The sequence below is a fragment of the Buteo buteo genome, chromosome 23, assembly GCF_964188355.1.
Source record: "Buteo buteo chromosome 23, bButBut1.hap1.1, whole genome shotgun sequence".
In the NCBI taxonomy this organism is placed as follows: Eukaryota; Metazoa; Chordata; class Aves; order Accipitriformes; family Accipitridae; genus Buteo; species Buteo buteo.
Genome location: NC_134193.1, coordinates 19,172,103 through 19,197,358, shown reverse-complemented (window position 1 = coordinate 19,197,358; position 25,256 = coordinate 19,172,103). Strand labels below are relative to the sequence as shown.

Here is a 25,256-nt window from a genome sequence, read left to right as displayed (position 1 = left end):
TCCCTGGCTCGGGGGGGGGGTGACCCGGCTCTTTGAGGGGGTGACCCGGCTCTGTGGGGAGGTGACCCGACTCCGTGAGGCCGACCCCACTCTGCTCCCCCCACTCCCCCCCCCCGAGGCCCGGCCCGGATCCCCCAACCCAGGCCGGCATCCCGGACCAGGGGACCGAACAACCCCCCACCACCACCCCCCCCCGCCGGTCGCCTCCCGGGGGTCGGTCGGGGGCCGGCAGCACGGCTCCGCTGCCCGTGCGGCCCCGGTGCGGGGCTCGGGGGGGCGCCGCTCCTCCCGGCTCCGCTCCGCTCCGCTCCGCCGTCATTGGCGGCCCCGGCGGCGCTGGGGCGCGGGGCGGGGAGGGAGCGCTCCCCCGCAGAGCCGCTGCTGCTGCCGGGCCCGGCCATGTGCCGAGAGGAGGGTGGCTGCTGCCGGCTGGCTTGCTCCGCACCGTGAGCTGGCGTCCGTCTTTTTAACCATTTTAAAAAAAAAAAAAAAAAAAAAAAATCTAATTTTTTTTAATTTTTTGGTTTTTTTTGGTTTTTTTTTTTGTTTTGTTATTTGCATTGATGCTCTCCCAGCTGGAGACTTCGGGAGACGCGGTCCTCACCTGAGAGATCCAGCACCATTCCCCCGTTTGAAGGTAAGCGGGGAGGGCAGGGCGGCGGAGTGGGGGGAGAAGCCCGGCCGCTCGCAAACCGACCTCCCTCGGCTTTGCCTGGGCTCCTTCTCCCCGTCCTTCGCAGCGGTGGGGTCTTTTGCCGTGCTTTTTCCCCCTTCACTTCTCCCCCCTCTCCCTTTCATCCCCCCCCCCGGTGCATCCTAAACTGCCTTTCAGTACCGGTGGGATTGCTGCTCCGGGGGAACCGGCAGCTAACCCCCGCGTCCCGGGGGAATGCCTGCAAGGAGGAAAACAAGCAGAGGATAGCCCCGGCTGCGAGAGTTGGGGTTGGGAAGGGATTTGGAGGGGGGAGGCAGAGCGAATAGGGACGTGGAGAATTGCCCAGCATCCGCACCCCGATAGCCTGTCTCAGGGGGGACTGGTCAAGTCCCACTGCCTTAGACCAGGATGAAAATTTCCAGGGTGCTCCAGGCTTGGTTTTCCCAGGTCCTACAGCATCTTTAGTTTCAAAGCCATGCCTATGAGGGAGGTCGTGAAAGCATCTCTCAGGGATGGGGTGGGGAAGCTGCCCCCATCCCGTGCCTTGCCTGGGTGTGTGGGTCTTGTCCTTCTCTGCCCCCGGAGAGCTCGTCCTTCTTCACACACTCAGCGTGGGGCTGGAACGGGCCTCTCTCGGTCACCTGTCTGGGCATCTCACCTGAAGCCATGCGCCTAGGACAAAGGTTTGTTCCTATCTATCTCGTGTCCTGGCCCCGACGGATGTAAGAACCCCCCACTCCATCCCGATGACTTTGTAGACACCGCTCCGGCCCCAGGTTAGGCAGCAAACCAGCCCGCCAGCTCACACGCAACGGAGCAACGGTGATGGAGAGGAATCCGGAGTTGAATGGAAGGAAGGTGATAGCACAGTTATCTGTGGGTTGTTTTTGTCACTATTTGATTAATACAGCAGCTGTCTAGGTCTGAGCTCTCAAAAGTACGTGGACGTTGTTCAGTACGTTAAAGGTAGTCTGCAGGCTCCGGGAGGGGGGCTGTGGGAGGGAGAGAGAAATTCCCCAAGGGAAGATGGCTTTTCATTTCCCCGTATCGACTGGTTTCAGACAGGATTATTTATATTTGACATAACAGATCACCAAACTTGGAAGGTAGTGGGGGTGTGCTCATACTCATTAAGGTAGACAGTTTTCTGACAGAATAAATTAAAGGTAAGAGAAGACTGCACTTTGAGGTTCAACAGATTGTCTTCTAGCCTAAAACGAGCAGTGAAATCAGCATAAAAACCTCGATGGTAAAATCACGCGCTTCAGTCTTTCATGATGGATGCCTGTCATTTTAGGAAACCTGGAGGATATCCCAACGTTTAGAGTGCAGACAGTGCTCCTGGGTGATCTCATTTGAGCAAAAGTATCCAGTATGATGGGGTTTTTTAGTCATTGTATCTTGTCTTCACTGAGTAAGCATCTAAATTATAATGCTGTTAAGGGAAAACAGTTTATGTAAATTGTGCATGAACTATCCGCGCACCTGTATTTAGCCGCTTGCCCCACTGCGATGGCATGTGAATAACAGAAGGTTGTTTGCAACCTTTTATGGTTGGTTTTCATCTAGTCTGAAATGAGCAGAAAGATGCATTACAGCTGTCAGGTGGTGAAAAGAGGTTTCAAACACCTTAAAGACCAGGCAGCTGTAATTAGAAGTGTAACCTCCTTCCTCTGCGTGTCAGGATTTCTGTGCAGGATGGTGACAGGACCTCTTAAGGAACGGTGCTGGTGCTCAGTAGATATAAAGAACTTAAACAAAATCTCCCGCAAAGCGACTGATGTTGATTTATCACCCCTCAGTACATTGGTTCTCACTTATGAAGGATGTGGGGATGTGAGGGGAAAGGAAGGAAACAGCATTTGTTCCGTTCTGTTTTCTCATCAGTGAACACAGATTACAAACACAGGCAGTTCTTAATACCTGTGCCTACCTGAGCACAAAAGAGTTGCAGAACATTACCAGCGCCGTGGTTACTGGCTGTATCTGCACCGTGCTTCTCTTTGTTTTTTCCAGCAAAGCCTGGTAGATCGGTCTAGCTGTCACATCTCCTCCTGATCCTTTTCCATTGCAACCGCAGCAGTCCCCAAACCCTCGCGTAGGTGACACGAGAGTCAAGCCTTAAGGCTGGTCTCACAGGCTTTGTGATCTAAGGAGAACATGTTCAGAAGTGGCTAAGTGACAGAGGACCCGCTCGCTGTCAGTAGCGTCTTGCCCCAAGTCTTTCTAAAGGTATTCCCTTGTGTAAAGCTGAAGACCACCTGCCGACCCTACAGCCGTACCTGAGCAACCCCCTTAGGATCCTTTAAAAGTTTTACTGGGCCCCCTGATTCAAAGAGATAAAGGTGCTTAATTCCCTCGGGCATTTCTGTGCAGCCCAGAGAGCTCAGCTGCATCCTCGCAGGCTGAAGTCGTCTGTGGCACTAACCTTTGGGCACATCAGGATAAGTCCTCGGTGCCCAGCACGTGGGTCAGGGAGGGGTTTTGCAGCTGCCCAAGCTGTAAGGTATTTATACAGCTTTTCATTTGGCTGCGCAGTGCCTAGCTCTATTCGTGCTGGTGGAAGAGATGGGGATAACTCGGTACCTTCTCACTCGTTGTGTTCTGGTACCTGGCTGTCGTGTTGTCATGGATATGGATAAGGACGTGGCCAGCGAAGAGGTGCTTGCTGCTGGCAGGGGTCTCTCAGCCACGGCTTGTGATGCCACTTAGAACATTGAAGAAGAGCAGGGAAGGGATGGAGGAGACGTGGCAGGTGTTGGGCTTGAACTTGCAACTCGTTCCCATTCCAATTTACACTTCTTCCCCTGTCGTTGCCTGTTATCTCCTTCTCTCCTCATGATTTAATTTATTACAGTAGGCAGGATCGGTTCACCCTTTGTCTGAGAAAAAAGCATATATTCTGGCAGATTGGCAGAGGGATGACGAATATGTTGGATGATGGACTTTGATCCTCTTCAGACCTTCCAGCCATATTCAGATCACAGCTGAGGCCAGCCGGACAAGGCTGGGACCTCAGGAGCCTGTGAGCTCTGCAATCCCCGTGAGAACAGCCCTGGGCAGAGGTCAACTGGAAAGGTTGGGGAACAAAATTAGAAGTCATAATAATAACATTTTGAAACATCCTTGGGCCCATTTTTCGCAGGAAAGCTTAATAACAGCCATGACCCATTAATAGCAGTTCAGGGCACCAGAGGGAGGACCTGGCTCCCGTGGACTGTGCGGTTCTCAAGGTGCCTGTGTCAGAGGCAGCGCAGAGGGGGCACAGGAACCGAGCTGATTTAGGCCAAAATCACAACGCGGATGATTTTGCCCCATTCTACGTGGCCAAGAGAACAGATTTCTCATTGGAGTCGGGGGGGCAGCAGTGTAAGGTGCAGCCTGGGACACTGCTGGGTGCTGGCATCAACCTTGGTGTGCGCTGGTGCTCCTCTTGGCAGACCATGGAGTGGAGAGAAGAGATGTTTGCCCTCTCACTTCAGACAGAGTTTTATCTTGCTCGTTGAAACAAGCACCTGTGATGCTTCAGAGCTGGTGTTCAGCTTCATTCAGGATAACGGCACAAGACGGGCCAAGACGTCTTCCCCAAGTTTGCCTGGCCATGACGGAGCTCAGCCCCTCCTCGTTGTCTCCAACGCTTCTCTCCCCACCTCTTACCTCCAGGACAAAAGCCCCCCGCAGCGACACACCACCCAGCATGGCAGTTTGTGAGCTTGCTGAGCTTTTCTTGACAACGACGCTAATTTTCTCCCCAGCTGGAAAGCGCCTGCCGCTTGTACCTGCCCATGAGCCGCAGGCAGGGATGCAGGTCCGGCGCGGGGCTGAGCTGAAGGTGCAGGCAGCTCTGCTGCCCTGGGAAACATCTCTCTGCTCCACAGCTTTTATCAAAGAGATGGAAACTTGTCACATTCTCTCCGCAACAATATCTGACATTATCCAAGCAATTTGCCCTCGGTGTGTTTCCAGAAATAGTTAGGCCTACAGTAGACACGGGTGACATCTGGATGCATTACTGTTGAGTTCAGAAACATTCAGTAAACGAGACAAGGATCTATTGTTTAAAGGTTATTTCAAAAGACTCCTAGCGAGTTATCTGGCCGTGCAGTGGGGAAAACCTTAATGGCACTGTGATAATTGCCTTTTTCTGAAGGACATTTTAGAGGCAAGTTACCAGAAACCCAAAAGCAAGTCTCAGCCCGTCCCCGCCAGGCCAGGGACTTGATCCAACCTGAAAACGTGAGGAGTTTTTGTCTTTACTTCAATGCTGGTTGGATCAAGCCCAGGAAATGTGCATCTGGCTGTGGGAAGAGCAGGCTGGGGGGCACAGACGGGAACGTAGGGGAGACCACCAGCAGTTCAACAGTAAAAAAAAGCCTCAGCTCAGCATAATAGGGCAGCAGGATTCACATCAGCAGGGAGGGCGAGAGAAAGAGTCCTCCCCGAGGCTCTGAAAAGAAAATAAATGTCATTAGCCGTGTATAAAGCAACTGCCTCTGAGCACCTGAGACGAGGGTGGGAGGCTCTGCAGGGAGAGGGGGGGCTGGCGAGGTCTGCCAGCACTCGGAGGGCTCAGCGAGGCCGCTGTAAGAGACACTCTGCAGCCCACATCTTTATTCATCATGTCCCCGTTCAGTTAATAGCCTCCTTATAATAAAAAGAAAAAGAAGGGCGAGTGAATTTTTGGCAGGAGCAAAGTGCCAGCCATCATCCCCTTCCCTCACCCATGTGACAAGGATGCCGCTCGCGTGGGGCAGAAGGGAAGAGATGTGGCTTTGCTGCCACTCACACCAGCCTTACATCTGCACAGGCTCCTGGCAGAAATCGCTCCTGGCTTCTTACCTTGGCCCCAGGGCAAACAGAATTAATTCTCACCATTAATTTCATGCCCCTCGGAGAACCGTCACGGGCAGGAAATCACGTCGTGGACTCCCACATCTTTCTTTCTGTTTTGCCACTGATTTTTCTCTGAGGGGGAGGTGGGAGGGGAGCGAGATGGGGGGGGTGCCCGTGCAGTGCTGGAGCTGACCAGGGCACCCTGACCACAGCGGGACCATCCCGTCCCAGGTGATGGCTCCAGCCCTCCTCTGCCTCATCTGGTGGCTGTATCAGCGCTGCAGAGGAGCCCTGGCAGTGGGTGCCGGAGGAGAGCTGCTCCGAGCTGTTCAGAGCCCACACACCCCAGCCTGCTGCTCCCTGTCTGCCTCCTCCCTTCTGTTCATCTGCTGGTGCTCCAGCCCTGCCCTCCCGCGGGTCGGTCCCTGCTCTTGCTCCGCAGCCCTGTCCTCTTCTTCCTTCCTTTCCGAGATACCAATTACAGAAAACTTAGGTGGGGAGATAACCGTCAGAAGCTGCCAGCCTGAAAAATAGGCTCTGGTGAAAAAGCTTGTAGGTTTTTTGCTGTGAATTGCTACTAAACTCCAGTTTAGGCTCCTCCAAGGCTACACTGGTTGGCCTCTCTTGGGCAGGGGATAAAGGAGATGATGTTCTCGCCAGGCAAGGGACGAAGCACTGCCAGCTTTAGGTACGTATGGCTTTGAGGCCACGCTATGGCTTTTCTCTAGGTACAAGTTCATCACAGGGTCTGAGCCTCAGAAGCTCATAAGCTCATTATATTGGGAGAATTGCAAGCGGTGGGCGCGCCACACAGCTGGGATTTCCTTCCTTTCTGCTGGAGGGGACTCTTAGCAACCTGGGAGGAAAAATCCTTTGGGGTTTCGTTTTTTTTCCTGTGCGGAGCAGTCCCTAGTACCTCAGCTGCCTGAAAATCTAGGCTGGACCGTAATGGACAAAAGTGGCCTCTTGTAGCACGGTCTGTTCCGCTCGTACCTGCAGAGCTGTCATCAGTCAAAGCCAGGCTGTCTCTTTACTCACTGAGAGTTTCGGACTGTTTGAGGTTAAGGGAGAAAACACATCAGCATTAATGAAAGGGAAGTGCCTGCCTGGGGGATGATAAACACCCAGACTGCTGGGTGATGTGGCTGCTTTGAAACCCTCTGGGGACCACCGTAGCCTTGTGATGGATTCAGAAGTCGTTGTCTCCTGCCGCCTCTCCCCAGCTCGGGTCACTTCAACTGAAGTGGATCAAAATGTCTTGAGATTCAAAGACTTGTAAACTGGCAGCTATCACAACAGAGAGATGTCTTGGACTTTGTTGTAAAAGATGATACACGGGCTCCATCGAAGCGGATATTTGCTGTGATGATGCGGGAGCGTGCCAGGAGACAGAGGGAGTTCACAGGCAAGTGCCAGATGAGTCCCCAAAGCGGCTGCGTTACAGCGTGCAAATCACAGCTCTGCTAAAGCATCCACTTACAGGCACCATTTCCTGTGAGAAAAATAACTTACCTACAAATAGCTTTGCTCATTTTTATTCCCAACATTCCACCTTCGCTCCTCTGGGTTGTTTGGGGGTTTTTTTCCCTAGGAAATAATACAGTATTTTCTGAGGTGACCGGCAGGGACAGTGCAATCCCAGCACAGAGCTCCTCTTCTGAAGCCCGCGTTTACTTCCCCATTTAAGCGGAGGGTGTTGCTTTGGCTTTGCCATCCCGTTTACATCTGGATTCCCTTTGCTCTCAGCGTAGATTTGTTTTAAGACCTGTCGTGGATCTTCCTGCCTGAGCTTTAGCAAACCATTAACTCTCTCCTTTATCTGTTGCCTGCCTTCAGAGCTAGGTTACAGCTTGTGCAGTGCAGGGACGCTCTTCCTAACCGGTGTCTGCCTGCATTGCCCCTGCAGGCAGCGATGCTCCTTCTTCCTCCTGGTTTCCCACCCTTGCATCCGCAGAACAATAGCATGCACGTTGTCACTCTTAAGTTAACACAATATACGTGAGTTACATAGCAAGACGTGATGCCTTTTGCGGCAATCCAAGCTAAACTCCTGCCTGGGGAGAAAAATATAGTATGGAGGCTGCCAGAGGCTCGGTTTTGAGCAAGTGCCGTGGTGTCCTGGCTGCGGGAGGGTGGCCTGGGAAATGCACGGCCTCGGTCTTGGGGATCTCTCCCTGCCTCCTCTGCAAGCCAGCGTATGCAGAGATTTACAGGGATGTAATTTATAAGGCTCTCCTGTGGAAGGAAAAAGAGGGGTCTTGGTTTGATTGGTGTCTCCTGCTGGGTAGCTAAGCCCTGGAAAGATTAGTGGTGGGATCTGGGGAAATATAGCCGTGCTGCGAGAGTGGGAGTGGAGTTGGGAGGGGAAGGATAATAAGTGTCGATTGGGGTTTGCTGTTAGGCAAATTTTGTGGGTTTATTGTTATATTACACAAAGGAGGCACTGGGGGAATAATTCAAACTTAACGTCTGTCCCGTGGGCTTCCTTTGCGCCTCCTTTCCTTGTGCAAACAGGGACAGACAAAAAGCCGCGTGGTTCGGCTGCTGCCCGTGGCCGCAGCTCTCCCGAGAGCGTGGCCAGCCCCCCTCTTCCCCACCCAACTGCATAAAAGCCCTCGAAAGATGTTTCTCAAACCCCTCCAGGTGACCTCTCGGATCCAGCTGTCACCAAAGCCATTTTCTTACTGACTGCGCCGGAGCCAAAGCTGTACCCAGAGCAGGGCACCTCTGGTGTGCAGCGCCGGGTGCTGGCATCCCTGAGCTTGCGCCGGCTCGGGCAGAAGCTCCCAGGGCATTTGGGACCTTGGAGACATAAACCCCCCGTGTCTAATTCTGGGCTGTAAGGAGTGACGGGGGTGCCCACCGTGCGGGGTGTCGCAGAGCGGAGGAGCAGGGCAGGCAGAGCTGCAGACGGGATTTTGCTCCCGGGGCTGTCGCATCTTCACGGCTGCTTCGGTTCTGGGTTTGTGAGCGGGATGATCCCGGCTGCTCTTTGCAGTGGAGGCCTGGTGGATGTGACATCCCGTGGGCAGGCATAGCCCCCCTGAGATAAAAAGGCAAGCATAATATGTATGCAATTAATATTAGACAGTTCCAGCTTGCTTTTTCTGATTTGCAACAGTTTAGCATTACTGTCTTCTGAAGAGTTATTCCCGATTCTCACAGTAGCTCGTGGGAGCAGATTCAGCCCACAGAAAGTGGGGTTTTCTTGGTTGCACATATTTTCCCTTGTGTTTCTGGCATCGCATCTTTGTTTTTGTTGTATTTTTAAATAAAACAACATAGGTTATAGAAAACACAAGACTGTGATACTGGTTTCTGAGAAACCAAGCACTGATCTTACTTGCTTTCTGGCTACCTTTGTAAATATTATGTTATACTGTTGAATGTTGGGATTGGCAGACAAAGGGTTGGTCTTTAAAATACTGTCTGACTTGATTGCTAGTAAATATAAAGCATGAATATTGCTGGGCTACAGCAGTACCGTTGACTGCAGAGGATTAGAGTTGCCCAGCCTCAGAAATGCTAACACTGGCACGCTGTTGCTGTAGCCAGTGTTTGGGTTTTGCCCAAAAAAAGAAGATTTCCAAAAATGACTACAGATGAGAACATTTGCAGGAAACTGAAAAGAACAAGTGCTTTGTTTGATACGAATGCTAACGTTGCCGTGTAACCTGAATCTTGTGCAATGTCATGATATCCTAATTAAACCAACCAGAAGCAGAACTGAAGCATCCTGTGATCACAGCAGAAATTCTTGGGCTCCCACGTGCTGCTCGGTCTCTCTGCTGTCAAGCCCAGGAGCAGTGGCAGCCGGGTTGCAGGGTGTTTTATTAAAAAGGCCTGTAGTTTGAGACGGTGGTGAATGTAATCCCAATTCCCAGAGGATACCCGTGGTCTGTTTAACCTTGCGAGGGGCATCTGCGAGTCGTGCACCTGCGTTTCAATGAGCTGTGGTCTGCTAACTGGGCACAGGGCAGTGAAGATGCTCACGTTTGGGGGTCTGGGGTTTGTAAGACTTACACTTATCTGTTCAGCAGGTTTCTGTATGGTTTACCATTGAGGTGGGCTGTTAACGAAGCGCTCGTTGTGGTACTACAGCATCAGCGTGGCCAGGGTGATGTCTAGAGAGCTCAGAAAGTCAGCCTAAGTTCAGTGGAAGGTTTTGCTACTTTGGTTATGGGTTCCCAGTTCATCACGACTGCAAGGTTAGCTCTGGGGCAGAAAGTGTTATTTAACAGCGTAACGTACCTACTTCCCAATGAGTTCCAGCAAACGTGTTCAAGCGAAGCGAGCTCGCTGTGCAAGTGAGGAACGGTGAAATTCTGCTGGGATTCAGAGGGTGGAGTGGGGCCACGCCGGCCTGTGAGTCTCCTCCTGCTTTCCAGGATGGATGGAAGTGTTTCTGCATGCGTGTCCCTAGGAGGTTACGGGATCTGACCCCCCCCCAGGGCTGCGGGAAGCACAGCCCATCCCACAGCAAGTACAGCGGCTGTTGGTACCCTGGTCTGTCCAACCTTCAGCAAGGCCAAGGACGGGCTCAGACGCTCAGAGGTGATTCCGAGCGCTAGTCTAAGGCTTGGCTTTCAAAGAGAAGCTACTTGGCATTTTCTAGCCCTTTGAGGTGCTGCAAGTCAGGCATCATCATTTAAGCAAGGAAGGCAGAAAGTGCAGCCTGCTCGGGAAGATGCCGGCACCGATGTGCTGCAAATGCGAGGAGATGGGGAGCGCAGAGCCCGACACGTGCGGGCATCAAACGCCGGCAGAAGCGGTGGGAGCACCCACCAGCCTCGCCTGCCTCAGTTTCCCGTGCCGTTTGGTGCTGGCAGTAGCATTGCTTTGGCTCCTGGGGACGGCGAGAAGGTGGCAGAGCGAGTGTGCGGGAGCGCGAACCACCGCATCGCTCTCAAGGGCCTCTCTAGCGTCAAGGAGTCATTTCAAAGACAGGGGTTGCGTCGTCCTAATGCTGACGCTAGGGAAAAAGATCCATCACATGTGTTTTGATTTCTGAAAGATGCTGTCCCTGGGAACAGTCGATATTTCAAACATTTGATCCCAGCAGCTCTGTTAAGCCCACATGGTTTTGAGCAAAGCAATTTGTGTGAAGGTTTTTCTCTGTTTCTTTATTCGCCTAATGACAGTTTTCAGCTGAGCTGTATGAATTACTTTATCTTTTCCGCTTTTTTGCTTATGATTTTGTTGTTTTGGTTTTTTTTTTTTCCCTCTGAATTAAATCTTTCCCTCTCTCATCTCCCAGGAAAAACTGTAACAGAATTAAGGTGAGGAAAAAAGGAAAAATTTACTGGAACCGGTTTAGTGTAAGTTGCCAAGAATCTGAAAATTACCCTCTCAGACGGTCTATATTAATTCCCCTGATGCAGCAATGATAAATCCTTATTAAAAAGGATAACATAAAGAGATTTTTCTGCCTGTAGGAAAACTCCTGATCACAAGCAATGAGGAAGCCCATCGCCCTCTTGTTCATGATCAGAGTGGTTTGCAACTGCATGTGTGCTTTCCCACGAGCCGCGGTGCTGACGCCAGCCCAAAGTGCGTAACATTATGTTGTACAAGGCATGGATACGAAGCAAGGCAAGCCCCACGTCCCCAGGTCCTGTGGACAGTGGCTGTGCATTGGCAGCAGCACTAAATCTCTGCAGAATCACTGCTTGCGCCGGCTCCCCGTCTCTCTGGAAGTCCAGCCCTGGGAGCACCACCCAGACAGTCATTTAAATGAAACGGTTCTTGGTCTCTGACCACGTCAAGCGGCATCAAACTGCATGTCTCGCTCGCCGGGCTGTCGAGCGGGGGGGCTGTGAGGGCTCCTTCCCTCCCCACCTGCAAATGCAACTCATGCCCCATACAAGCGGTGGGTCAGGCAGGGCAGGGAGCGCAGCGCTAGCAGCAACCTTACGTACCACTCCTTCACATTTATGTTTTATTTCCAAAATCACTGAGCTCTCTGTCTCCTCTTCACTCCTTTATTCATGCACCATGCTACCTTGCTGGGCTGGAGTGGGAAAAACACTCTGCTTGCTTCTCGTTACACGGGCTGAACCTGAGCCTTTGCCAGAGCAATGTAAAGCTGTAGCTATGGAAACTCCCTACCCTTTTTTATGATTATTTTTTTTTTTTAAGGCAAGACCGTATATCTCTTTGGAGATCCCAGCTGGGGCTGCTGGTGCCTGAGCGGTTGTTCAGGCAGCCCCAAGGGTTTGTCTCCGGGAGATGCTGGGTGGTGGCAGCCAGCACCCGAGGAGTCACCCGGTGTCATTCAACAGCGGGAGCTGGAAGCACAGACCCAGGTCACGCTGCAGGCAGTCTGTGTCACAAGGGCAGAGGAACGGGGACTGATGAGGAATAAGCGGGATGCCCCAGGCAGCTCAGGAAAGGGCAAGTGACAGTGGGGTGCTGGGGGGACAATGTGGGGCTGCTGGAGGTGTCACTGGCCATCAGCCACCCACCCACAGCCAAGGACAGAGGGGTGCTGGTCCCCCTCCTGCCCGTTACTGCAGCTGGATGGATGGTGGTCCCTGGAGCTCTCAGGTCGCTGCATTTAACGAGCACCAAGGAAACGGGGCTCCCTGCTGCCTCCGCCCCAGCCTGTTGGGGTCCTGTGAATCCTGAGCAAATGAGAGCGAGTTGTTGCAGCTCACAAAGACTTTGGTCTGCCGAGGATCTTCCCGTCCCGCGGAGCTGCGTTCATACCTCTTGGAAATGCAAAGCTGTTGGATTTACTGCTTACTGGAAACGTACACTGTACGTGTCCTTCCTTCCCCAGCCCCTGATCAACGGCTCATCTGCATCTCAGGATCGATGGCTCATCTGCGTCTCAGGACATCTGCAGGGGCCACCAGGTCATGTGTGGGGATTCATCCTTCCCAACCACCGGCACAGGGGGTGGAAGGAGAGTGGAGCTGATCCTGGCTCGCGCTTACCCAGTGCCTGGCCTGGGAGAAGCCAGCTTAGTCTGCAAATGGGCTGATATTTGACAGACTTCAAGCAACCTAGCTTCAAAAGCAGAGCCTTAACAGGCCGAGGGCTCAGTTTCCCTGTCTGCAAAACGGGTATCAGCATAGCAATGTTTTCCCTCTCGGGCACAGTGCTGCTTCATTTGCCAGAACCAGAGAGGAGCCGGGGCCAGGGGCCCTGGGCTGAACCAGGGTTTTAGCTCAGAAGTTGCACAAAACCTGAACGTGCAGCTGGGGCTGGCTGCTCTTCTCGGTGCCACGCAGGGGTCTGCATGGCTTTGTGGCTGCCTGAGGCAAAAGCTAAAAAGTGCAAACACAAGCTTTGAAGCATGTCGTGTTTCTAATAGCACAGGGCTGAATCCCAGCAGGGCTGACTCAGTCTGTCTCCCCCAGGCCAGTTGCTGGAATGTCTTCCCATAAGAATGAGGCTCCATGCAGATACCGCTGCCCGGCCAGAGCCAACACATCCCCGGAGCTAAAGCAGCCACTGCTGCGAGGGCCACCATGAGAGCTGCTGCCCCGATTGCTTTGCATGGTTTTAAGGCGGTCGTCAGAGGGTACCAAGACCTTGCTACCCCTCTGCGAGCTGTCCCTGGCCTGTAAGAGCCTTTATCCCCAGGACCGTGGTGGATGGGAATGCCAGACCATCCCAGCTGCGGTGTCAGCACCCCTGGGGCCGAGAGGCAGCTCCGGCTCCCAGCCAAGCTTGTCATCAGCCAAGAACTCAGCCAGAGACTCTGTGTGAGTCTCTTCCCATCCGCATGCCCCAGCGGTCCCGCCTGAGCCGTGAAAACCTCCTCTCGAGGCGTTTGCTGGGAGATGTGACAGCGGGAAAGCTGATGTGAGCTGTTGGTGTAAGGCACGGGGTCCCGCGGGGCTCCCCTGGCTGTGTTGGGCTCTTGGGGAAGCAGCGGGTAGTTTTCAGCCTGAAGAGCTTTCAAAGTCCAGGTGAAGTGAGCAATTCTGGAAAGAGTTGCTCTTCCAGAAGGACAAATTCCTTTTTTTTTTCCACCTTTGGTGCATCATTTCAGCAGCAGTTTTCTGAAAAATTAAGGCTTTTTGATCTTTCCGCCGGCACTCCAGCAGGCTGTGCCTTGATGGGGGGCTGCAGTGAGCTCTCCTGCGGGACGGTGATGGGGAGGGAGCAATGCCTGCTCAGTGAATTGGGCAGGAACCAGTACTAATTAGGAGTAAAATTTATTGTTAGTTCTCAGTAAGCTAACCCAAGCTTGAAGAGGTTGGCCAGGGAATACTTCCAGCCTGCAGAACTGCCCTGCTAAGAGAAGTCCCCAGGGTGGGCAGGTGGGTGCTCCCCACCCTCTGACTTATTTCCCACTCAGCAGTGATTGCGGTAGCTTATCTCAAGCTGCTAATACCAAAACCTGCACTCTCTGATGCTAATATCTCGGACTGACTAAACCATAATTCAAGAGGCGATTAAATGATGCAGGGTGGAAAGACAGCCTGTCTTTCTTTCTTTTTTCTTTTTTTTTTTTTGAAGGAGTTTAGGCTGCTTATGTGTGTTTGGGATTATGGCCTGCTTTCCAGCAGATGTATGGAAATAATTCCTGGTACTTAAGCAGAGTGTGATTGTTTGGGCAGTGAAAGGTGGGATTGGGGAGGGTAAAACCCTCTAGTGTGGTTTGACAGCAGCTCTTAAATCCTGACAGAGACCAGCTGGCCGTGAGCCCCTGCTGTGGCAGCTCACTGTGTGCAGGGTCGGACCCAGAGGTGACTCCATCATGTCTGTACCAGTTCCTCCCTTGGGCCTGTTTTTTTGGGTTTACCTCTCCCAGACTGATGCCAGCACAGGGCTGGTGTGCAGGGATGCACTGCTGGGCAGCACCGAGTCCCTAGCATCCCTATCCATACTGATAGCATCCCTATCCCATACTGATAGATGCTTTTTAGGATGTGGCTGTGCAGTTTTAGAGAGTCAGAAGGGCAGAGCAGGGTGAACATACCCTGCTTTGTTCCAGGAGATGCTGAAGTGTCTGCAGACACCTTCCCTAGTCCCTTTGGGATGGAGAAAGCAGCACCTTTGGAATGTCCCCGGACATTCCCCAGGGCAGCACACGCACCATCCAGGTGATTCAGCGTTTTCCCCCATCCCTCCCCAGCGGCACCACTGCACTCCGGTTAGCATCTGCAGTCATTTAAATTCGTGTCTGGAGTTGTGCTTAGTAAGCCTCAATGCTGCTTTGATGAGCTGTGCAAATATTATTTTTCATTAGGCGTGATTTGGTTGTACTAAATGACATTATTGCCTCATTATTACGGAGCACATATTCCCTCTCCCGTGCTGCTGGGGCAGGCATCCCCTAGATCAATGCACTTTGAAGGCAGCTTGCTTAAGTGTGCTGAAAACTCAGATGGCTCACTAAGAGCTAATCTCTGTTTTAAAAACTAATAATGGTAATTGGTGGGAGAGGATCCCTAATTGTCCCATGAACTTCTGCTTTTTTTAAGCTTCAGGAAAACCCAAAATTCAGAGTGGCTGTTGCTGTTTGATATATCACCCAAATAACCTGGGCCTCCTTTGCTGGGTTTCATTGCCAATGAACTGCTCTCGCACAGGAGTACAACCTGGCTGCTCTGCCACCACTAGCAGGGATATGTATACAGCGTGTCCTCAGCATTTGGAAAAAATTATATACAACTTATTGGAAAACCAGGGGCTTTTCTAGGAGTTTTTGGGCTGTCATGCAATATTTAATAAAACTTCGGATTACAACATCCTGTTTTTTAATGATATGTAATATTGTTGTTACGTATCACTATATCAGATGATAATAAGAGCAGACAGAAGGAGCAGGTCACTCTGACATTTGACCACCCCCGTTCCCCTTGCCAGCCTGACCATCGGCACTGCACTGGGAGCACTGGGGGAGCATTTCTGGCTGTAAAGGGCTGAGCTGAGAATGGGCAGAGAGGAAGGGAACAGTCCCCGGCCTCTCCAGTCCCCTGGAGGAGTTTATCATGGGTTATGATTGATGCAAATATGGAGGATACATCCCCGTATCAGCCTGATGCTCATCGTGCATTAGCCTGACGTACCTCCAGGCTTAACTCTCACTGCCAGGATGCTAAAACCAGCATGAGAAAGCACCGACCCGATGCCTGCTGGTGGTCAGGGCTCTCTCGCACCCCAGCTCTCGTCACCTTTCCGTGGCCATGGTGTTGTTCTCCTGCCCTTGGCCGTTCCCAAACGCCCCGTGAGCCCCGGTCCCCAGCACAACCTGCCCCAAGCTGCCCCCAAGCCCGGCCGTGCAGCGCGGGAGCCTGGAGGTGGCCGGGATCCTGTTCTGCAGAGCTCAGCACTATTCCAGCAATGTGCTGTCTGCTGAATAATTTATCAGGCACTGTGTATAGATTGCCTTTGAAAAGTGTTGTTTCTGGTCTGGACATCAGTGGGAGCTGAAGTATCTGGGTCTGTCTCCGCGGGCAGGAGGGCTGGGGGTGCGTTAGTGGGGGGGGAAGCCGCAGGGGTCACTGTAGACTTAGCTGTGAGTTACCTCTAAGAGTATATGGGTGGTCTCTGTAATTGGCTTCAAAGCAGGTAAGGGCTCGAAGGGCTCGACCAGAAAGGGCCATGCAGTTTCAGGTGGGTGTGAAGCGTTCTGCTCACCGTTCCGATTTGTCGTTTAAAAGCCCATAGCAGCGATACAGCCTGCGAGTGCCCATCCAGACCTGGAGCCCCCTCCTATGTGCCATAGACTTACTTCCAAAAATCCTTCTTATTCCAGGGACTATCAATAGTGGTGCAAAGCCCCATTTTCAGGGTAGGGAAAGCACCTCCCAAGTGCAGGAGCCACTCTGCAAAGGGCCTGTGTCCGAGCAGAGACTGGGGCGAGTGCAGTCCCAGTGGGTACAGATGGGAGGACGGGGCTGCTGGGATCTCCGAGCTGTCTCCAGCACCCAGGAGGACCCATGTGCTATGGATGAGCCTGGGAAATTGTGAGTAGTTACCCAAACAGTTAAGTGCCCCCTGTAAATGAAGTGTTCAAAAGAAATTTGGGGTGCCTGGAGATATGGTGGGGTACCACATGGGAAGCACTTGTGCTGAGATGGGGAAGCATTAACTGCTGAGACGTCTCGTCTTGCCCTTGTGTTGAGGAGCGCTCAGGTGGTCTTGTCGACGCACTGGGTCCGCAGGCACCGAGCCCCCACGTGCCCTTTCCCCAGCCCACCCGTGGTCAAGCCTGGCTGTTTAAATCCCTGCTGTTTACGCAGAGCATCAGCCCCCCAGGCCAGGAGTGCTGCCGTCAGGAGGAAGAGAGAGAAAGCAAACAAAAGTGATGCAGGCCTTCTGCTTAAAGTGTTTTTCATATGGAAAGCCACGTTCTCCGCCTGTGTTTCTGGCAGCTGCCCTGTCCGCTGGCTCCGTAAATGCAAAGTCTTCTGCTGGCACGCTGCCTGGCTGTTCCTAGCAGCCCGGCTCTTATTCATTGACTGGGTAGGATTACAGGAACTGGGGGAAATGCAGAAATAAGGCTGTATTTGCCACCAAACTGTTTTTGGCTTCTAACTTATTTGCTGCTTTCCCACCTCCCAGGCTGGTGGCTGCTGTCTGGGCAGTGGCTTTCCTTCACACCGATGCTCTCCCCAAAACTTTGCAGCATCAAGGGTTCAGATCCAGCCTCCTCTGCCCTGGCCAGTTTATTATAGTGTGATTTCTTGTTACCCTGGGCTAAGGTCCTGGGTCACAAATGCTGCCTGCACCCAGCTCCGGGGTGGAAAGCAGCAGCAGCAGCAAGACCCAGCAGTTCAAGGAAACGGCATCACTTGCATGCTCTCCCATTTTCCTGGCCTCTTGCTGAGCTCTTTTCCTTTCTTCTGAAGCAGGGCTTGCTCAGAAGCATTGGCAGCAGGGTTTGTTGTGCACGGACAAGCTGGGAAATGGCCGCATTGCCCACCCAGGACAAGACCTGTGGAGCTCATGACCCTCCGCCATGGAGGGTCAGACTCATGCTCCCCCCCCCGTATACAGCTGCTCAACCCCCAGTTTCCACGTAGGACTTAATCTTCCCAACCTGAACGTCCCCCCCCATTGAGGTCTCTCCCTTGGGTCTTTTCCCCAGAGTGCCCCAAGAAGCTGACCCACCAGCAGCCATCGTCGTGATGCTTGGAAGAGGGTCAGGCTGGGGGGGCCATGCTGGCGTGCAGCGTCGATCCCCCCCTCGGAGGCCCTTCCCGGGTGCCGGAGGACACCCACGCACGGCAGCAGGACTCAGCGCAGAAAAACAACTTGGCCAAGCACACAGCACGGCCAGGGATGTGTTAGTGCAGAGCAGAGCCAAGACAAGGCAGGATGGTGTTACTTCAGGACACGGTGCTGGCCTCCTCCGCTCCCTGGGAAGGGTGGGGTGGGTTTTTTTTCCTTCTTTCTCTCCTTTTTCCATCTTGGCCATTTGGAAGCACAGAGCGGAGCTGGTCCCCGCTCCCCGCTGCAAATGAGACCACCATTGTGATCAGCAGAATGGCTAGGACGAGAGCCAGAGGTCTCATGCAGAAGGTTGGAGCCGAGCGTCCCTCGAGCGTGGGGTGTTTCTGGCTGTGTGGTTATTATGGTGGGGTCTAAGCTCCTGCCTGCTCCAGCACTGGGGTACCAGACGTGAGCAATCCTGCCAACACTTATGTCTGTGCTGCCAGCTGTTGTTTTCTACCTCATTTGTCTGTTTTGTTTAAATCTCCAGCTTCTGGAGTCAGGTGAATAAAGGCAACTCCCAACTTCCTTGCTAAATAGAGGGCTGTGCTGCTTCTGGCTGCAGAAGAAGCAGGTCCCAGGGCTGCTGGAGGATGCAGGTAGCACTACAGTAGGACAAGCCGTGGGCTCCAGCTCTTTGCAGGTTAAGACGCAGTCTCCTTGTGCAGGGACGGTTTCAGTGGGAGCAGCACTCTATTTTTTTTGGTGCTTGCCGCAACAGCACTTTCAGCTAGTTCAGAAGGCTTTGGAGTGACTGTGTTGCCCTGGGGATGGGAGTTGGGATGGGATGGGATAGACGGAAGCCCCATTAATTTAAAGGTCTGGTCTGAAGATTGTTCTTAACACTTGCGCATCATAGAAGCTGGCTTAACTGGACACTTGAGGGTCTCTTAAAAAAGCCTTGGAGTGGTCTCCGCAGTCCCCAGCTCTCCTTCTCCCACAGCCTTGGCAAGCAGGGTCAGGCCAGTCCACATGAGCCGGCCGTGGCTGGAGTCCTCCGGCACCTGGAGCTCAGCGTTTCGGAGCCACTTTTAGCCGGGTATTAGCTGGAGCCTTCGGATGGGCTGAACTCAGCCACCCTCCCCAGCTGCTCTGAAGCCTTCCTCCCACGCAGGCATCCCGAGAGGCACTGGCTGCACAGCCGGTCTCCAGCCCAGGAGCGAGGCGCAGCTGTGAGCGGCCTCTCCCCACGCCGGGCACTCTCGGCGGTCCAGAGGCCATGTTCAAGATGCCTGGGGGGGGGAGTCACTTGGAATGATTTCTCATCCTCCCCCCCCTTCTCCTTTCTGCATTATTAAGTGCAATTCTGTGCTGGCCGGTTCTCTGTTGCTCCTGAGAAGTTGCCTCCAGCCCGTTGGGTCGGGCTGCAGCACATCGGGATGGTCCATCAGTCCCTCGTAGCAGTGCCCAAGCGAGGGGGGGGGGCAGAGGCTGATGCAGACCCGGCTCCTAGTGAACAGCACGACCTCAAAGCCCGTGTCCTCAGCCATGGCAGGGACACGCAGGGAGTGTCGGCGAGGTAAGAAGTTGCCAATCTGGGACCGGAGCCGATGGGAGCTCTGCTTGTGTCTTCTCCAGGCTACAAGGAATAGCAAAAGCCATTTTATCGCACCCTGAGACTTCCTAGCTGCTGCAGGGCTGCTGCTGTTATAGCTGCAGCAGTAGATGTCCTGGCAAAAGCAGGCAAGTGGCACAGGATTGTGTCTTAAGACCAAATAGCTCATCCGGGAGCAGCCTGTAGTAATATAGCAAAGTGTCTGGTTTGTTGCGGCATAACCTGTCCTTTGCACGCTGGAAGAGTAAAGCAGGGTGCCCAGGGAAGGGGGAAGGATTGCACCCAAGCTCCTGTGTGCCCACACCAGCGTGGAAGCTCCCAGTAACCCTGAGACGCACCATCCCCTGTCACCCCACGGCGCTGGGGACGGCTTTCCTACAGCAAAAAGCTCCTGGGCCAGGGGCAAACAGCCCGTGCAGAATTATCATCCCCCCACAGCCCCTTCTCTGCTGTCTGGCAGTGATGGAGGACGTGCTGGGGGCTGGATTTGGATGGGGCAGAGGGGCTGGGGGGGATTCAGGCATCCTCGGTAGCTGGAGGGCTCCTAACGTTACCGAGGGGCGAGGCAGGAGCCAAGCGACCGTCTGCTGGGACCGCATCTCTCGGTGCCTGCGTTCCTAATACCAGGGCTCCTGCATACTTTCTCCAAGACCACAGCGGAGCTGCAAAGCACTTCCTTTTACCAGGATATTTATTACTAAATATATGAATCTGGGAGCCTGTGGAGCGTGAAATTAGGAACAAATGTAAAAAGGAGGTCTAGACAGGAATTGTTCTGCTTATGGGCCTCCACATGCTCTGCTTTCCTCCCCCTTTGCACGCTGGAGAGTTTAATGCTTCCAGGTACGCAGCTTTAATCAGACAAGTATGTTATGGGAGGAAAAAAGAGCGAAATGCAAATGGTCTTGCTCTGGATGGAGCGGTGGCTGCGATACCACGTCTGGCTGACCGCATCTGGACAGAAACTATGAAAACTGGCTCTGTGCGACCCTCGCTGGTGCTCTGGGCATGGGCAGCCATTTAATTAAGTGTCAAGGAAGGTGGGGAGCCCTCCCTGCCGGAGCCCTGCCTGCCACCTTTCATCTTGGGCTGGCAAGGAGCTTGCTGAGATGCCAATCCTCTCCGATGGGTGCAGCACCCGGCCCTGAGAGCCCGCGGGGCTGAGTCCGGCCACCCCAAAGTTGGATCCTACGCCTGCCCGGCACCTGGCAGCATGGGGACTGCAAATGGGAGCAGCAAAGGACCCACGGACGGGCATTTCCAGCCGGCTCTGCTGAGCCGGTGCATGTGCCCGCAGCACCCAGCGCAGCTCGAGGTCTGCAGCCGAGCGCCTCCATCCCTCTTTAAACAAGAATCAAAGTTTCTAAATCACTAAAGCGTTTTTTTGCAAACCCTTCTCCTGACTGTGTTCCTCCCCCCTGAGCCTCCTCAGAGTATTTTGCCCGAGGAATGAGGGCAGGATTTGGCCCGGCGCTTGCCCCGTGGCCACACGGTGCTAGAAGGCATTCAGACGTCGTTATAAATTACCTTCCCTCCTACAGCGCTGCTCAGCAGCAACATAAAATGTGATACTGCTTTATCCATTCAGCACTTACCCAACTTTAGCAGGACATTAAGCGCCTGAAAATATGCCACAGATTTATTTTCTTTGGAAGCGGGTTAAATCCCTGACAGATACGGTTGCTTTTCCTCGGGTGCTGAAGTAATTTGGGGCTGGGGTGGCTGGTTTTTTGTTTTAACCTGATAGCGTGAGCTGGAAGCCAGCTTTGTTAAAGCGCTTGTAGAGTAGGTGGTCAGGGTACGATTTCTCTCTTAATTTATGTCGCTTCTCCTGTTCCCAGCCTGACACTTGCGGCACTGAAGGGCTGCTGGAGCTTTAGCTGCAGAGTGATGCTGGTGTTAGTGCCGCTGTCTCCATAGCTGCTAGCAGGTGTGTGCAGGCAGGTACGCGTCTCCCCAGCAGCCTTCCTGTGGCAAAAAGAGCTTGGTCTTATTCTGCATGGGATGGAAGGAAATTCAAACCCTCCCGCGAGCTCCCAGGGCAGGGATGCTCAGAGCAAGACCCGTGCTGGTGTTGTGGGGCTCATGTACTCTGCATTATGCACAGCATCTGCCTTGTGGGTGAGCCCAGCAGTGCCAGAAGCAGGGACCTTCCACCGCTACCAATTCTGTCTCAGCACCCAGATTCCTCTAAGGGGCACTCCAGGGAGAGAGGGGTACTGGTGGTACCCCAAAACGCAAGCGTGGGGCCAAGCTGAGCCACAACATCTCTGTGATGTCCAGCGCACTGTGTCCCAGCTGCAGCATTTGCTGTGGTGGGAATGAACAGCTCGGCACAGGCTGTAAGAAGCATCATCCTGGGGTGCCCCCACAGCCCCCCCCAAAACTGTGGCTTGGCCATGGCGAAGGTGAGGAGCTTGGTGCCTCCTGCAGCAGCCGGACACATCCCGTACCGCAGCTCGCTGCTCAGGGAGGGGAGAGCGCCTGTCCCTGCAGTCATTAAAGGCTCACTTAGCAGCTCCAGTTTTATGCCAAATTAAAATACCACATTGTTTTCGTGGGGAAAATGGATTATAGGCTCAGAGAAAAATGTGTACAGCTCAGAAATCCTCACTGCAAAGCTCCTTCCCCCATCACTGAAGCTGTCTGCCACCAGGCAGGAGCCAGGAGGGTGCCCTGGGTGCCACGGGCACTGGGCAGAAGGTTTTATATTTCCCTTGGGTTCCCCCCTCCTGGATGCAGAAGAGCCTGATGTGACCCCAGAGCTGCTGCTCACTAAAGCTCTCACCCACTGCACAAAACTTGTTTTATCCCCCTGCACCTCCAGGGTGGCATTTAGGGGGGGACGGGGACACCCTGATGGCTTTAACAGGCACCCAGTGCCAGGATCTGGCCTGATCCTGCCCATCGCCTCCCACAGAATCCTCCTGGTTTCTAGTCCCCTGCGAACAGGGGGTGAGCTGAGGGTTTGGGGATCTGCAGCCCAGTGCCAGCCTCACCCCATCGCCCCGTGCGCTCGCTTTTGCAGGCTGTTAATGGAGAAGAGGGCGGATGACAGCCGGGACCGTGGTCATCACAGGTGGAATATTAGCGACTGTCATTTTGCTTTGTATCATCGCCGTCCTCTGCTACTGTAGGCTCCAGGTAAGGCTGGGGGCGACGTGGCCCCAAAGGATGCTGCAATGGGAAGGGAAGCCCGCGGGCAGCCCGTTGTCCCCTGCCTGCCAGTCCCCAGGGCTGGCATGCACGGACCACCCCCTCGGTGGCAAGGTGGGCGTTTTGGGATGCCGACTGAACCCCGGCCCCACGGGGCCATCCCGTTTCAGTACTACTGCTGCAAGAAGGATGAGTCCGAGGAGGACGAGGAGGAGCCCGACTTCGCCGTGCACTCCCACATCCCGCCGCTCCACTGCAACCGCAACGTAGTGCTGACCAACGGACCGTCCCTCTACGCCTCGTCCCCCTTCGGCAAAAAGCCGGCGTCGAGCCGGCCCAGCTGCCCGGGCTGCGCGCCGTACGAGCCCCCCACCTTCTTCTTGCAGGAGCCCCCCGAAGAGCTGCACAACGGGGGCGACCGGGTGAGCTACAAGACGGTGAGCCAAGAAGATCTGGATCTGCCGGTGAGCGTGGCCAACTTGCAGGCGCTCAACCCCAACCGGCTCTCGGCCATGCGGGAAGCCTTCTCCCGTAGCCGCAGCATAAGCACCGATGTGTGAGGTGCTGGCTGCCCGCCCAGCCCGGAGCATCACATCACACCTCCCCGCTGCCGCCGGGGGCTTTTAACAGCAGGGAGAACTTTTTGAAATTCATGGAAGAGTTCTGAAAAAGAAGAAAAAAAAAAAGAATGTATTTCTACGTTCTGTAGGTAGAGACGTGCTAAATGGCAATATAAAGGGGTAGCAAAGAAAACAAACCCAAAAGGGGAGCACGGGGGAGGACGGTTGCAGCTGGGACGCGAGGTTTTTCTAGCGCTGCGTTGCATTTTTTTTTTCTTTTATAAAGAGGATTTTGATATTGCGCATCCTTTTATACGGAGTAAAAGCCCCTCCTCGACATTCGGCTGATGACAAGCAAGTAACGGGGCACACAGTCAGCTGGAAAATGGCTCGTGCTGCAAGTCAGCAGGCATCTGCTGCCGTGTCGTGGGGGCACGCTGCAGCTGACTGCTCCTGGCCCTAGTGCACACACACACACACACACATATATAGCAAAGCAGGGCTGCTATTGCCCACCCTTGTGCCACCCCTCCTTGCACCGCTCCGTACTGCAGCCGTACGTGTGTGTGTGTATGTGTGCGTACAGCCCTGCCCTATTCCCAGGCCATCGCACTCCTCAACTGGGTCGTTTATTCCTGGGTGACAGGCGCGATTCCCTCAGGGTCAGGATGGCCGGTGGGTGCACAGGCTGTCCCTGCGTCTGGAACCCCCGGAGCTGCCCCATCGCCCCCCCCGATGGAGCCAGGCTGGGAGGGTTTGCAAACCCATTGCATTACCTGGCTGTGGAAATAGCACACAGCGCCATTTCAGATGGAGGAACACAGCCGTAGACATCCCATCCGAATAATCAGCATCCTCTCTTCAAATAACGCCATATGCGACTTCTGATTGAGGGCTGGGCGAGCAAGAGCGTGACCATCTATGTGCTCACCCCCCTGCATGCACATTTTTACATGCATTGGGTTGTGGGTTGTTTGTTTTTTTTTAAAAAAAAAAAGCCATGACACATTCTCCCCATCCAGGAATGTGTCAAAACACTTTAGATTTAGGCAAAGCCATCTCTTTTCCATTTTTCATCGAGCTGTTTCCCACAGCCAGGCAGCGGCACCAGCTCTGCCCCAGCTCCGCCAGCCACGCTGGATCCGGCCAGGGCTGTGCCGACAGAGCTGAAGGCAGGGAGATGGCCACCGAGCATGTCCCTCTGCACTAAATGTGCTGCAAAAGAGCCGTTTGGTTAATTCAGTGCTTTGGGAGGAAAAATTGCACGGTGCAGGGGTGCCTATGCGGGGACTCTTGTGCTCTGGTTTCTCCTGGCTGTCTCGATTCCTCCCCTCCACCCTTGCAATACTCACAGTTTTTGTCTGACAAAACACCCTCTTTCTCCTGGATTGTGCATTATTCAGGTTAAAAGCATCGCGCTGGACTTGGGGACGGCTGGCGGAGGATGGACTGGCTGCAAAAAGACTCTAATGGCCTCAGCGCTGTGCTCTGGGTCAGTTTTTCTTTTTAAAGATGCGATGGGAAGAAAAAGCTGTGGCTCCAGCCCCATCGGCTCACAGACACTGTATGCAGCCCAGCTGGCTATTTTACTTTTAACCACGAGGGCTTTTAATTCCACAGGAAATCTTTTGAAGTACAAGTCAGTCTTTGCAATGGAGTTATCTTTGACTTTCTCGGGGGGGTCGGTTTGGGGCGGGGGGGGGGGGGGTTTGGTTTCGTACGTGTTTAATATTCTGGGCTTGGTCCCTGGGGTGCCGCATCCCGGGAGCACGATGCCTGTGCTCTGGGAGGATGGCAGCCGCTTGGGCCATGCTCCTGTGTACAGTTCTCACCAGGGTTTGTTTCCACGCGTTGAGCCCTCCTCTTTGCATTTCTTGTGACCATACTTCTCTTGCCAGCCTTCCTTTCTTCCTCTTTTTCTTTTTTTTCCTTCCCGTGTAGCTTGGAAACTAAGCAAACGGTTGGCTTTCACTAACCTTCACCTGGTGATCTGTTGTACAGGACTTTGGGAATCACAGAGCGGGGGGAAAAATCAAAAAAAAAGCAAAAAAGAATAAAAATAAACTACTTTGACATGGGTTTTGTGGCCGAGCTTTTTGTCCCTGCATCTTCAAACATGGGGTGGTGTTTGCAAAGCTTTCACGTAGGCACAGGAGTTTCCCTGCTGCTGAGGGGAGCAATGCAGCAGTAATTGGGGTACACACACTAGTACGGGGGATGCTAAAAAGCCTTTGGCCCAGCCTTGATGAGTTATGCCTGCAGAAACACGGGGCAATAACCTCACCCCCACCCTGGGAGCATGGAAAGGCCCTTTTCTTGC

The 25,256-nt window shown here is 53.6% G+C and overlaps 1 protein-coding gene across 1 annotated transcript; it reads left to right on the top strand.

The window, feature by feature from the left end:
• The first annotated feature begins 329 nt into the window (after window positions 1-329).
• Window positions 330-24,611, top strand: FAM163B (family with sequence similarity 163 member B). Its single transcript, XM_075055009.1, has 3 exons — window positions 330-637; window positions 22,249-22,364; window positions 22,547-24,611. The coding sequence occupies exons 2-3, from the start codon at window positions 22,272-22,274 to the stop codon at window positions 22,934-22,936; spliced, it is 483 nt and encodes a 160-aa protein (XP_074911110.1). The 5' UTR covers window positions 330-637; window positions 22,249-22,271; the 3' UTR covers window positions 22,937-24,611.
• The last annotated feature ends 645 nt before the right edge of the window (window positions 24,612-25,256 follow it).

Excerpts from the sequence above, each read along its gene's own strand:
- FAM163B (XM_075055009.1), top strand. The coding sequence starts at position 22,272 with ATGACAGCCGGGACCGTGGTCATCACAGGTGGAATATTAGCGACTGTC. Across the intron at positions 22,365-22,546 it reads TCTGCTACTGTAGGCTCCAG|TACTACTGCTGCAAGAAGGA; the intron begins GTAAGGCTGGGG and ends ATCCCGTTTCAG.